The sequence below is a fragment of the Apostichopus japonicus genome, chromosome 6, assembly GCF_037975245.1.
Source record: "Apostichopus japonicus isolate 1M-3 chromosome 6, ASM3797524v1, whole genome shotgun sequence".
Classification (NCBI taxonomy): Eukaryota; Metazoa; Echinodermata; class Holothuroidea; order Aspidochirotida; family Stichopodidae; genus Apostichopus; species Apostichopus japonicus.
Window position 1 is genome coordinate 17,264,748 of NC_092566.1, and position 15,145 is coordinate 17,279,892.

At 36.0% G+C, this 15,145-nt stretch overlaps 1 protein-coding gene across 2 annotated transcripts; it reads left to right on the forward strand.

Annotated features, from left to right (window-relative positions):
• Positions 1–18: 18 nt before the first annotated feature.
• Positions 19–13,474, forward strand: LOC139969170 (RNA-binding protein 1-like). 2 transcript variants are annotated; one of them, XM_071974013.1, is made up of 7 exons: positions 186–628; positions 4,167–4,244; positions 4,612–4,707; positions 7,385–7,423; positions 8,849–8,950; positions 9,562–9,637; positions 10,670–13,474. In XM_071974013.1, exons 1-6 carry the CDS (start codon positions 489–491, stop codon positions 9,599–9,601), a joined length of 495 nt encoding a protein of 164 aa, XP_071830114.1. In that variant the 5' UTR covers positions 186–488; the 3' UTR covers positions 9,602–9,637; positions 10,670–13,474. The 2 variants fall into 2 exon arrangements, 1 of the variants encoding a protein (XP_071830114.1); XR_011793663.1 differs by lacking the exons at positions 9,562–9,637; positions 10,670–13,474 and adding an exon at positions 6,589–6,858 and having other exon boundaries at positions 19–628; positions 8,849–8,948.
• The last annotated feature ends 1,671 nt before the right edge of the window (positions 13,475–15,145 follow it).

The window sequence follows — 15,145 nt, forward strand, 5'->3', positions numbered from 1 at the left end:
ATAAATACAAATTTGTTTTCACTTATTTCCGTTTGACTTGGTTATACAACGGGCTTCAATACAATAAGGATACCCACATAACGATTTCTTAAGTTCTAGAAAGGTGGACTTCTTGTTACGAATTTGTTATTTGTTTTTGTCTTGAAGTCCTGATAAACTCTTTATTGGATAATGATTGGATAAGGCCACCGTAGGACGGGAAAGCAATATTGAGTTCCAGTTTTCAACGAAAGGCCAAGCCTGTGTGTTATTTGTAAAGTGAAAATTTGGAAATTTGTTTGTTAAAGCAGGTAGAACAAAACGGGTTTGAAGGTATTTGCCGTCACAGATGTCGAAAAGCAATATGTGTCATATTATTTAATTATGTGAAACAGTAATTCAATGTGCTTTTCATTAATCATTATTCATATTCAACTTGCTCTGTGGTTGCTGTTGATGTAGATGTTACTTCCGTGTTACTTCCAACTTCGACAGACAGTTGATCTGGTATGTCGCGCTACCCACAATATGACCGGTCGTTTAATGGATATCGACTATTTATTGGAAACATAGGTGAAAGAGTCGGAAAGTATGATCTGGAGACAGAATTTGACCGGTTCGGTCCTTTGATCGACATTTGGGTTGCAAGGTTTGTTCTCTTAATCATTAGCCAGCTGGATATAACAATATGTTCAATTTAGGAACGTGATGAGGCGTCTAATGTTACTTGTTAGTTCCAGTACTGTGATAAGTTAATGCAGTCGTTGTACACAGCGTAGTCTACGCACAGTTTTTTACTGTTAGTGCTCGTCAATGAATTCAGCTTGCACTTAACTTGCAATAACTTGCACGTGGATACTACCGGACAAGATCACAAATAAAGCTTGCCAAAGCTAATTCAAGTATACCTGCCTCAAGACCATAATTAGCACAGTTCACACCTTTTGATACTAGTATTAATACTAGTGTACGTTAGACTAACTCTGAAAAGTTAAATAATATTCAGCTTTGTCACTCATATTAGGATTTCTATGTTAATTAGGCATAAGCAATCCCTAACTTAAGTTGGATTAGGCCTATCCTAACTTTATGTTACGTTAATTTAAGTTAGGCTTACTTACCTGCACACTTCCTTAAGCATTCAGACGCAGGCACTGTGTAACATATTTAGCCCCACCTGCTAGTGGTACTGTTAGGTCTACACCAGTGATCTACGGTATCTAGGCTAGGCTCAGGTAATAACTAACAATAGTATTCATAATCTGGGAATAATCCAGAGAGCCCTTAACATTATTGCATTGTGGCACTGGGGATAGTAGGCCTAGGCTATGCCCAAGTAAGTACATTTTGTAGATCAAGGTTAGGATACATGTTCAAAGATTTCAGTGTATCTGTGCTTCTTATAGTTATAGCTACAGTGGCTAATGCAATAAAGATGGAGTCACAAGTTTGTGTATTTGGCCTTAGCCTAGGTTAGATCTTTTTTTTTTTCACATTCTAAATTTGTCACAATCTTCAAGTGTCATAGTATTAATATTTAGAAATCTGAATTATTCATAAAGTGAATGTAAAAACAACCTCTCTGTAGACCTTCAGTGGTAAATTGATTCAAGCCCAATGTCATCTTTCTCCATTTCCGCAATATAAATATTTATATCTATGATCTTAGTTTGTGACTGTAATTCTTATGTAGATATTAAAAGACAATGGACCAAGCAAGAGTGAAAAATCAGTGATAAGTAGAACTTAAGTACTAGCTATTTCAGCAGTGCTCACAAAATGGAATCAATGGCCATTTTAAATACAGTATGAGACTGAGAGCTAGTGTGAATGAGATATTGGATATAATATCATACTTTACATTGCATCAAAGCAAATATATGTCCCTTCCAGTATCTTAGTTAATATCTTTAATATGCATGGCCATAATTGTATGCTATGGGTAATATTCAACACCAAGTTTTCTATGGTTACATAAAGACTGAGAACAAATTTATGCCACTGACCGGCATATGTACTCAGTATAGTAGTGTAGATCTCTGTGAAGCTAACACACTATACTGTACTTACTTTACATATTAAAAATCCTATCCATACAGTGGTAGGGTTTTCCAAACTGCAGTACTAAGCAAGTTGCAAGTAGCTGTACTACAGTACAGTACATTATCTACAGTACTGTACGTATCAATAGTACAGTACTGTTAAAATATATATTAAACCATTAGCAGTATATGTTTACACTTTATTATGCAATGTACACACAACAGAGTATTAAACCGTCCAGGCATTACACAAATCCTTTATGTTCAGTAGCTATATATATTCAAGCCCTATTTACTAGGATACTTTGCTTAAAGTATCCATGTCAATTTGTATAGTTATTGTTCACTCAAATACAATTAGTTTTGCCATTTAACTACACATTGACATAATATTATAGTAACTTTGCAGCTGTGTCAACTTATAAACTTAAATGAAGCTGACATTATGCATAATTGAACCTGTTACTAAAATTTGGTTACATCACATACATACTGTATACTAGCTAGGTCTATTCGTAGGCCACCGTTGACCATGTCTTGATGGCAAGATAAAAGAACCGGAACACAATGAACCTACAAAAACAGTACCTTGTTTGATCAAGATTCCGGGCACTCATTAAGAGTTGCTGGGGGGGGGGGGGTCAAGGCTCACCCCATTAAATTTACACCACAATGATGTGCATCCAGGTATATTGGGCAGTGCCAACATAGGCAGCAATTTCAATAAATACTAGACATATTAGTATATATTGTAACTCCAGTCTCCTCCAAATCTCTCGCCCCTGGTGTGATTTGAAACATGTGTCAGCGGGGGGTGGGGGGATGGGGGTGGTTCTTGATATTGCAGCAGGAACAATGAAATTAGTCATGAACTTGCATGGTTTGCCAATGAAAATATCATAAAGCATAGATGTGTACTTTGTAGTTAATTTAATGTGTGGGACACAAACTTTTCTGTATTGGAATGTACATTTAAAATACTTCCCTTAAATCGTACAGTAGCAGGAGCAGCCCGATAATTGTCACATATTGTAGCCACATATCATTAGAGTTATCGTGATAGAAGCAGAAGAACTATTTACTGTACAGTATACATATTACCTGGAATCAAAGCTGCCGTTGATAATTTGAATGATTGGTAAGTAAACAGACGTACCTGTTTAATTTAAGATACAGAAGGTCCTTAAAGTTTGACTAGGTTTGTGGGATGTAAACATAATTGCGTAAACACACCTGTGTCCTGTTATTTATTATGAGTCTTTTAAAACAATAGTATATATTATACACATTTGTTTTAACAAGAGGTGACAAATAGTCGGCATTTTTTGGGGGGACGGCAAATCGTTTGATGGATCGATGCAACTACAAGAGAGATGATCATTTTAAGTCGTTGATTTGTAATAGAAACAATTATGAGTGGTTTTGGATATGAGTGGCAACAGACTAGAGAAGTTCCATAGCCACGGCGGTATAGTAGATCAAGTTTCAAAAGTAACAAAATTTAAAAGATTGTATCAAAGAACCTGGTGGCGCACTGTACCAAATTTTTACACTGTAATTAATTAATTTATTAAATTTTTATATTTATTTAAGTTTAATGAAATTAGCTATTGAAACAGCCAGTTTAATACAGTATCAAAATCAAAGTATTTACACAAAGAGAAGTCAAGAAGATATTGATAATGTTCATGAATATTAGTTTACCAGCAAAAAGTAATTTATAATGTGTAAGATGAACTTTGCCAGTTACAATTGGGCCCTTACTTCTCCAGTGTATGCTATTATAAAGTATATTATGCAAAAATTCATTCCTCTAAGAAGTAGCTGCATGCATATTAATCATATTGTGTCAGTATAATCTACATGTGTCAGACTTATTCATTTTGAGACCTTTTTACTACTGATAGACTCTAGATTTATCAACCTATATATCCAAGAAAACTGCAAACAATAGTCATATATATATTAGCCACTAATTTTTTATACTTTGATTTTTTACTTTTATACTTTTTTACTTTAATACTTTTTTACTTTTGTAAAAGCGCACTGTAGATTGGATCGGATCATCAGCTGATAGTGATGATATTCTATAGGTTCTGCATTAAATAAACGGAAAATTTAAATTATTTTTTAATCTTCCATCAGGAATCCTCCAGGCTTTGCCTACGTGGTCTATAAACAGAAGGCGGATGCAGAAGAGGCTGTGAGAAGTCTTCACGGCAGGTACAGTATATATATATATATATATATATATATATATATATATAGTACAACAGTACAAGTACAACAGCATGCATCTGCACGATAAGGCAATCATTTTTTTTTTTTAATTTCCAGGAATTAATTATGTAGATTTTGACCCCCATGACGGGTGGGATTATGAGATCTGCATGTTTTGGTGGTTCTTTGTTTCAAGAATGATGATGAAAACGTCCATATTGAATGAACAACATACATGCTTGATGTGTTTCTGTATATCAATATTCTGTATATTAATGTGATCCGGCCTAGAAGTTTCTTCTCTCGACATGATCTTCTTTTCCGTGATTTAATGTGCCATGTCAATTTTTGTCACATTTGTTACTTTTAGACGAGTTTGTGGAAAGCGCATTCGTGTGGAGTTTGCCAGGCCCTACCCAGGGCCTGCCCCAAAGATAAGTTATGTTCCACGACAACGTAACAGGAGGTGAGTGATGCAATCAAGAAGCAAGATATTTGCTAAGTACTGTAAGTTGTATTAATGTAACAGACCTACATGCATGTACATAGACATATCACACAGTTAAGCATGCTTTGTAGTACTTATTCATACATACTGTTCATATTTATTTTGAAAGGTTTATGAATCTTGCAGCATGCATGGATGGTTTTCATTCCACAGAGGTCAAAGTACCTCTTGTGAATTCCCATGACTCCAAAAGTTAAAGTACACCCTTCATATGTTGATCCACCTTTTAATAATGCATGCTAGACATCTGTTCGCTTCTCTGGAGTTCAAAGGTCATTTGAGGTCAACAGATATCCAAATCTGAAAGCCGTCTCAACCAGTGGCGTAGGAAGGTACTTTTGAGTGGGGGGGCTGAAGACTGATGGCCGACCTGGGGAAGGGGTCTAAGGGGAGGGGGTGTCCCCCTCCCCTTTGGATTTTTTTGGGCATTTCCAGGTGGCCTCAGGTGCAATTTGGTGCAATATAGCACACTTCAATTCCCACTCCATTTTTTAAAAATTTTTGCATTTTCACCTGGCCTTAGATGCAATTTGGTGCTCCAAATGAGATTTTTTTCTCATTTGGAAATGAAAAAGGGGTTTTCTGACTTGCCAAGCGGGGGGGGGCGGAATGATACTTCCGCCCCCCATATTTTTCACTGGCGGGGCTGGCGCCCCCAGCCCCCCCGGTTCCTACGCCCTTGGTCTCAACACAATGACTCCAATCATGAAGCATGAAATTCAAATTACTTTTTGTTGGTTTGTAGAGTAGTATATCCTCCACCTTATTGAGTTGACTTTAAAAGGTCAAAGTTCATTTGTCGTCAACAGCAAAGTATGAAACCTTGTAAATACGTCTACATTCTTCAATGCCTACTGATTAATGTGACTTCGACAATGGTCAAAACCTGCAGAATGGCAAATATATTGCAAAATATTCTCATTTGAAATGTAAATGCCATGAATAATTTATTATTTTACAAACCATGTATTTGGTCTTGTGGTTTGGTAATTAGTTGCCAACTGCCAGATTCTCATTCAGTGCCGTGAGTGCACCTCTTGTGAATGTTCCTACACTGACCACCATTCATGACAGTGCAAGCCTGCTTATTGAAAAACAGTCCTCTTGAAGTTCACTCGAACATTAAAAAAATGTTACATGATAGCATAAACTACCCCAAGTACTGCCAGTGGGATTCATCCTTGAGTGCATCTAATTATTTGACCAGCCACCGTATGATTGTAAACACAAGTACTCACATGGTCAGCACTACTTTCCTGTGTGAAGACAAATTAAGCTCGACTACTGAAATAGTGGACGGTGTGTTTAGTCATGAATTTGTGCAGAGAAGCATTCAGTATGGCTGGCATTTTGAACTGGGGGTAGATATGAAATCTCCACTGTTTTGGACAAAAATAGGGGACTCTAGTGGTATTTGCTATAGGCAGGGAAGATCGTAATGTTCAAACTGCAATTCACATCAAATGATGCACACTTCTACCACAGATTTCTTTTTGAAATAGACGTGTACAGACATTACTGTAATCATTTTGTTGACATGTGCTCTTTCTCCTAATTGCACCAATTTTTTAAGGTATATGTGATGATTGTAAGAAAACTAGCACAGTCACAACAGAAAGATACCACAAAACTACTTCTCCGGTACTAAAAAGACAACCGATTTAGTTTCAGTCAACGATGTACAGTGCTTTACCAACTCAACTGCTAAATTACTGGTGTTAGGCACAGCTACTACTGTACTGATTTAAGGGGCATGGACTCTTCACAATCTGAGAATTACTACAATGGTACAATCTCTGATACAGACTTTGATGGGGGTTACAACATTTTTACAACTAGATCATCCCAGAGCCGAGTCAACCGAAAGCCAAAGGCTGACCCTATCATTCGATTCGTCCTGCTCAAACGTAACGGCTGTTCGATCCTCTCTCTACCAAACTGAGACTAATTACTGTATAGGTACCACTATATCCATCCAAGTCAGCAGCTGACAATCCCTGACCATTCCTTCGTCTTGACCGAACCAAACCAATTCATTGACTCACTTCACCCCTTTACAACTGACCATGTGCACCTGGCACAGCTGCACACGATTCAAGACTGCATGAGGTAATTATTCGTGACGCATTAATGTGATTTGTTAGATCAGTGCGGAACGTGACGGTACCTTTCATAGATCTACATATCATCGAAGATTATGATCAATAAAAATCAAAACCATTTGTGTCATCAAGAGATTAGCTCTCGACCCTGATAAATGGATTAGGAGATATGAGTGGTAAGGTATAGGGAAGACTATATTAACTTAGTAGTATTAATATCTTATGATAAAACCCCATTAGGATCATAGTTTTGGCTGAAGTTGTCACAATTAAACTTCCACGCTAGCTTTAGCATGCATCTTCTTCAAAACATGAAAAATGCTTGCTATAGGAGAATGTTTTTGTAGGCTGAAAGCAAGAAATGCCAACTTACCAGCAGGGAGTTGATAACAATCGATGGTTTGCTATAATATCAAGGTGCATGCAGCTGGCTGCTGAAATGTAGTGTCCACATCAGGCACCTATGTTCCCACCAAAGTAAAATATCAAACCTTCAACTTGATCCCACAAAACTTTTGTTCTCTCTTAATTAGGTCGAGGTCTCGCTCACCTCGCAGAAGGTTACGCTCCAGGTAAGTGAAAGGTAAAAGAAAATCTGTGACCGATCGTTAACTGTGCAAATTGTGGGGTGGATATGTGTGCGAATAGTGGGCTGTACAGGGGTGCGAGTAGTGGGGTGTAAGGAGGGGTGGATGGGGTGCGAGTAGTGGGGTGGATGGGGGTGCGAGTAGTGGGGTGTAAGGAGGGGTGGATGGGGTGCGAGTAGTGGGGTGGATGGGGGTGCGAGGAGTGGGGTGGATGAGGTGCGAGTAGTGGGGTGGATGGGGGTGCAAGGAGTGGGGTGGATGGGGGTGCGAGGAGTGGGGTGGATGGGGATGCATGTTCTTTGAGTGGATGGGGGTGCAGTGTGTCCCCCTTTGTTTCCTTTTTCAGTTCCCACACCTCATGTTTTGTTTTCTATGCTTTATTTCCTTATTCTCCGGGGACTTCTATTCCACAAGTCTTCTTGTTAAACTTAGTTTTTAGTCTTCTCAATTATCTTCCTACAGTATGTCCTATACTCTTTGTGTTGTAATATACCTATCTGGTATCATTAATGTCAGTATTGATGTTCTCACTATGATGCTTTTGCCATTATCTCTATTTGTAATGCTTGATTGATTGAATGAATGATCGATCAAAATCAAATGTAATAAATCAAATGAACCACCCCGGGACCTCAAATTAATGGATTGTTTGAGTCTGTGCCCAGCTAGGAAATGGTTCACCCAAGGCTTGCAACAGTCCTTGATGGGGAAGATGACATCTCTCAGTAGCTCATAGGCTTAGAACTCTGTACTTTGATTGGCTGGGAGACCTAAAAGGTCGATACAAAATGCTCACACTGTGTCGTTGCAGACTTAAAAATTCGGAAGGAATATGCAATAAGGACCGCTTAATCATATAAAAATTTCTCAAAGAGGAGGAGAAGGGTACAACTTTAACTCAATCCACTCAGTAGGCCTGGCCCTTCCACCGGCCATTAGATCCCCCACCATGCTGAGGGTCGCCAAAAAAGATCGAGGTCAAAACCAGGGTCACCTTACAAGCAAAAACAACTGCCCTGCAATTCAAGGCTTACCATGTAGCATTTGATATCATGATTATAAATGAATCAGTCATCCATCGATACCTCACAATAGAGGAGAAGTTTGAATTTCAACTTTATAGCTGTTTATGGCTGTACAGTTTATGGCTGTATTAACCGAGGATATTATAGGCAGGGAGGAAGTACTGTATATATATATAATGTGTTGCAGATATTGTTGAAATATGTTTCTATGAAGCTATACGCATTCTAACATTTCAAACAATTCAACTACAGTGTAGCTAGTCCTTTCCCCTCCTCTATCACCTCCTTCCTAATCTTCTTCTTTCTTCCACTGGACTATCTACCTACAATATGCTCCTGCTAGAGTTTATTTCAACAATATTAGATCTTTTCCTTTCCAATTAAGATCAAGAGAGAGATTGCCACGTTCGTATCTTCCCAACAATCGGCCCAACAATCGGCAAAGAAGAAGAAGTACAGGTTCTTCAGAGCGTCTTCATAGATCCAGGTACATTCATAGATCCCCGGGTACCTTCATAGATCCAGATACATTCATAGATCCCCAGGTACCTCATAGATCCCCAGGTACCTTTATAGATCCCCAGGTACATTCATAGATCCCCAGGTACCTTCATAGATCCAGATACCTTCATAGATCCCTAGGTACCTTCATGAAGGCCAAGGTACCTCCACAGATCCAGGTACCTTCATAGATCCAGGAACCTTCATAGAGGGCCAGATGATGCCATAGATCACCAGCTACCTTCATAGATCCAGGTACCACAAAAGCAAGAGCAGTTTTGATTAACTTCAAGGAATAATTTAGTCTTCAAATCTTGTCGATAAATTATACCCTGAACTAGTCTGGAAAATGATGTCATTAAAGATTGGCCAAATTATATTTCTTGCCTTTTGCAATCAGCAGTGGAGCTTTTTAAAGTGTAACAGTCTACAAAATTTCATAAAATTTCCATCTGTGAACTCTTTCCTGTTGGATTCATGAATGTTACTGTACTTGAATAAAAACATACCTCGGTGTATTTTTTATTACAAAATTCATGTTATGCCCCCACACTTTGGAGACCTTGCTCATGTAGAAAAACTTTCCTTGTTTTCCAGGTCACGCGACAGACGAAGAAGTAAAGAGGACTCAAAATAAAGCTGTGTCTGAGCAGATTAAGTCCTGACTTTACAGGTATAGTTATGTCACTGGGATTATAATAACTTGTGCTATATTGTTGTCTTACATTCAAGTGCATGTTTCTATATACAGTTATATAGTACAACAGTTATATAGTACAGCAATATAGTGTAGTTTAATAGAACTATATATTACAGTTATATAGTTTAGTTATATAGTATAGTATATATAACAGATATATAGTAGGCTATAGTTAATTATTACAGTTATATAGTATAGTTATATAGTAATTATATATAGTACAGAGATATAGTATAGTTATATAGTAGTTAAATATAGCACAGAACTATAGTTATATAGCAGTTTATATATAGTACAGTTATAAAGAAGTTGTATATAGGCCTAGTATAGTAAATATAGTAGACTTATATAATATAGTTAATATTGTAGAGTTACAAAATACAGTTGTATAGCATATAGTTATATAGTATAGTATGTAGTCAGTTACATAGTTAAAATATAACTATATAGTATAGTCATAAAGTATAGTTATATAGTATTTATAGTACAGTTATATAGTATAGTTATGTAGTAAAAAGTACAGTGGTATACAGTTATATAGTCAGTTATATAGTATAGTTATTTAGTACAGCCATAATATAGTTATATAGTACATTTAGATAGTATAGTTTCTAATATTCCCTGATGTTTCATTCTGCTATTCACCCCAGACACTTTTTGCTCTTACTTTATTCTGTTGTTGATTCTAGTAGGCTACATAATATATCACTACTGTACATATTGTACTTGCTTCCCAGCTGTGGTGTTTATTTAGTTAGTTAATATATTATGCTACTGTTGCCTATGACCGGCAAGTGACCTATGCGGTTAAGTTGGTGTGTATGAGTTTTATTTATTTCCTTTTGCTTTGTTTTGTTTATCAGCTACAAGGAAATAATGTATCCAATTCTTGCTACTGATTGTCATGTATATATAGTGTGTGTTTATTTAAAAATATAGTGTATATATTCAGATATAACTATAATCTGTATGTTCAGTCTTTTTTTTTTCTTTTTTTTTTCACAGGGCAGTACAATCAGTCATTTGAAAGAAAGAGATGTTCACCATGTGCAGCTGCATTTATTTCAGACACTAGCATGCAATTAGTGCATAAAATATAGTATGATGCTAGCTAATTATCCCCCCCCCCCACTCAAAAAACATATATATATATATATATATATATATATATATATATATATATATATATACATATATATATATATATACATTCTTCCAGTTTGATTATATCATGGTTTAAAAGTCTAAATACACAATCATCAAGCCACTTTGCATGATTCTACTAGCCCTGTTTTATTTTGTAACTTTTCAAAATTAGTATACTGGTTTTTGTAACTGTTTGCTTAGTTGTGTTAAAGACGTTATTAATTCATTTCTGAAGCCCAAGATTAAGTAAATGACTCGTTGTACAGCTATCAGCAATAACTTGTATTATGCTCTTCTAGTTCTTCGATCACAATGCAATATTTTTGCTGTTTTATTTTTTATTATTTTATTTTTATTATTACAGAATCATGATCAGTTTGTAACCATAGTGATCTACCTTGTGTATATTTGGTACAAACACACTAGCAAACAGAGGTGAGCTGAAATGAAAATATTTAGATACCATTAATTGATATGAATTTCACTTTGAAATATAGCTCTGTGTAAATAACTGTGTTTTTAAAAATTAAGTTGTGCTATGAAGGTACTTAGGTGTTCAGCTGAAGCATTTGCTGATAATCAGTTTCAGATGATGAATCTGGTCTTAAATTGATCACATTTTACAGCTTTTGCACATTTTGCATCAATTAAGCCAAACCTGCCAGGCTTTTGGCTCTACATCAAAAAGCCAGAAAAAAATATGAGAGAAAGGCAGAAATTTAATTTTCTTACGAACAAAAAGCTTGTATACCAAAGTTGAAAAATTGAGCGAATAAATGAGTAAAGGGATTTAACATCCGGCAAGATGAAATTTTTAAAGAAGCTCGTAGCTGGTGTAAATTACATATGAGCTAGAGTTCCTGAAGTCCTGTGAGTGTCTCTTGGTATATATACAAGACAGAAAGGTGCCTTTAATGATTGTAACTTTTGCAGTGTAACATTGCTAGTGAATGGTTTAAAGGGTGTGAAGACTCGCGCACATGCCGGTAATCTGACCTAGTTTCGAATGAGGTGTAACATAAGTGTTAGACACCACATTCGATCCCAGAAAATACACACACAGCTTGCTACCGTCGGTCATCAGACACTAGTGTACGGTCAATACATACAGCTACGGTCAATACCCACAACATAGTGTACATAGCAGCGTGGACATCTCAGGTCTTCATAAAAGATAACAAGGTATCACTTTTCATTACTGTCTGCATTTATTTGTAGAGAAAAGAAGAAAACGTCATTTGCAAGCAACGGAAAGTTAACTTTTTCAGAGCGCGTCACACGGTTTGGGGCGAGTCTTCAATGCCTTTAAGTTTTAACAAGGTTTAAGGAAACATGTTGTCTGCGACTTTTACCCAACATCTTTTTGACGCTTGTCATTCATGTGCAATTGTGCTAGCCCAGGCCTTTTTCATGCAGCCTCTTTTTAGAGACTGTCAAATTTATCACGTTTTTTTGTTGTATTAAGTTTCAGGTCTATTTGTACATTGTGAGTCTGTTCAGAGAACATAATTCTAATAATCACCAGTGTGCATTCTGGCAAATGTTCAAAAAAAGGAATTGATTTTTGTTTTAGCAAACTATCAATAACCCTACTCTATCCTTTTATTTAGCTGTTTTGTTTCTTACGGTTTCTTCTGTATTTTGCTTCTCTTGCTTGCATTTTTGTTTGTTTTTTGCTTTGTTGGTTTGTTTTCTATGTGTTTTTTTTTTGCTCCAACTCACATTTATTTTTGGTGTAAATCCCATATGATGCTGGACATCTAAAGTGGAGTGTTAGCTCAGTGGTTAACGCCGGTGCCTTTCAATCATGAGGTCAAGGCACTCCAAGATTAATATATGTCGTCCAGTTACAGAGTTGTTGACAATTTACAATTCATATACATGGACGTTAAATATGAATCTAAGAGACTGACTTCGGTCAACTTGCGGCTTTGATAAGCCAATGAGGCTTCTTTGTGAGTTCCTGCTTGCAGGAGGATCTAAAATACATACATACATCTATACATGGTAGGCATGCTTATGCAAAAATCTAGGAAGGCCTTTAGTGGAATACATTGTAATCACATTAATGTACCATAGAACATTTATTTTTACAAAGCCTTCTAATGATCACAGTATTATTTCAAAAATTGTAGAGGTTTCCTTGTTCCGGTTTTAAGTGAATATGTGAATCAGTAGATTGACTGCAGTGCCTTACACTGAAATAAATTCTACATTATTAAAACTTTATATATTTAACTTGCCAACTACGAGAGACGTTTTTATTGACCGTTTCACTTTGACACATCTGCAGTAAACAATAAGCTATTTAATGCTGAAAAGTGAAAGAGAATCACTAGAAACAGCACTTGATGGTACTAAAATTTCAGCGAATGCCACTTTCACTTTCTCATCAGGTGAATTTGTAAACACAGATTTTCACAAAAATTACACTGATTACCAATTGAATCCTGGTCATGTTAGCATGTAGATAAAAATATAAATAAATAGACATATTTTGTGTAACTACCTTTTTTATAAAGGTTTAAAAATGTCAACATTTTATACATATGGTTGCTTTTTTTTGGCATTGTTTTGAGTCATGAGCTGAATATGATATTATCATTTAGGGAAGAAGCTTTACAATTTGAAGATTATTATTATTAACAAAAATTTTTTTTTTTTTTTAAACAAAAATGTGTCCTTTTGCTTGCCTTGTGGAAGGTCATGCTAAAAGCATGCCAATGTTTCATTATTTGAAGCTGCAGTTTGCATTGGGTTGTAAGCTTTATACCATACTGACTAAGTCATGTAGGGTGTACAAATAATTGGGTCACCCAACCCCCACCCCACAATATCAGTAACAGATCTGTGCAGTGATAACAAAAGTGGCTACTCCATGTTTAAGTTTCTAAAGTAGATTTCAGATGTCTTTCATATTTGCCTTTCTCAAAATCTATTCAAAACTAATTTAAAGTTTTGAGGTTTATTTAATCTACTGTAGGATGTTGTGTTCCCTACAACTTGATTTCATTGCAGCTTAATTGTAAACCATGTAAAATCTAAGAACTAAACAGGACTGAGCCATAGGGGTAACCCAGAACAGAGATACAACTGTCAATAAATCAGCTAATGAACCGCAATAAGTCTTGGAGCATAGAGCTACTGGCCACAACTTCCTGCTTAGAGCCAGGAGATAATTTTCTGTCTAAACAAACATGGATTTTTCAATGCATTAAATTCACTTCGGCTGGTCCAGTTCTGTGTAATTGTAGGTTCTTGGGCCCTACATAATTGTTTCAAGACATTCACATTCCACTTTAAGAGATTTAAGAGTTACTACTGTGGAGGGAATTGAGGGAAGGCAGTGAGTTGGGTTGAGGGAGGAAGGGGAAAGCTGTGTTGTGTAAATGACCTTTTAAATCTACATCTTGGTATCGTTTGTAAACCTCTTAGTACCATATATATAATGTTCAACGTTTGTAAAGGGACAAGTCATGTGTTGCCAGTCAGTGTATGTCAAAAAACATAATTTGTTCCTGTCAAGAATTCATACCACATGAACATTGTCACATTTTGATGAAAACTGATCAAAGTTGTTTTAAACTGCCTATCAAGTTAAGGGGAGGGAAGCAAAAACTTGCAGAAATAAAAGGGTTTTCAAAGGTGTAGTATTAAAGCTAAGAAAGTAGACCTACTGTATAGGTATCTATAGATTAAAAATTTGACAGATATTTTTTAACAGAGATCGAGTTTTAGTTGTCACCAGTCTAACTTTATCGCAACTTAAGCAGTGTAAAATGTAATATTAAATATTCGTTTGCAATGGTACGTTATTTGATTTGTTTTGAAAATATTATTCTTTCTTAGCTTGTTACTTTGAGAATGAAAAGAAAGATAATTTTCCTTGATTGAGACGATCTGATAATTCAATCACATTTATACTCTATTAATGTAGTATCATTTGATATGCAAAGCGGATCTTTGTTTTACGGCAAAATACAATGATTTCATACCTTCTGAGTGAAAAACTTGGTTATCTCTGTATTTTATTTATTCCCCAGAAAGGGAACCTAGTCATGATGTGTTGAGCACATCCATGACAAACAAAGCTGTGACTTATACAGTAACACATCTCCTGTATCACATTGTATGAATCAACCATAATATATATGGTAGATTCCTATATATGGTCGACCATATATATTTTAGATTCATATTGATGGTCGACCATATATATGGTAGATTCATATATACGGTCTACCATACATATGGTCGACCATATATATAGTCTAACATATGTATTCGTTTTAAGATGCCATTTCTTAGTCTTGGTGATAATTGCTTAAGTCTGTG

Excerpts from the sequence above, each read along its gene's own strand:
- LOC139969170 (XM_071974013.1), top strand. The coding sequence starts at position 489 with ATGTCGCGCTACCCACAATATGACCGGTCGTTTAATGGATATCGACTA. Across the intron at positions 629-4,166 it reads ATCGACATTTGGGTTGCAAG|GAATCCTCCAGGCTTTGCCT; the intron begins GTTTGTTCTCTT and ends ATCTTCCATCAG. Across the intron at positions 4,708-7,384 it reads CCACGACAACGTAACAGGAG|GTCGAGGTCTCGCTCACCTC; the intron begins GTGAGTGATGCA and ends TCTCTTAATTAG.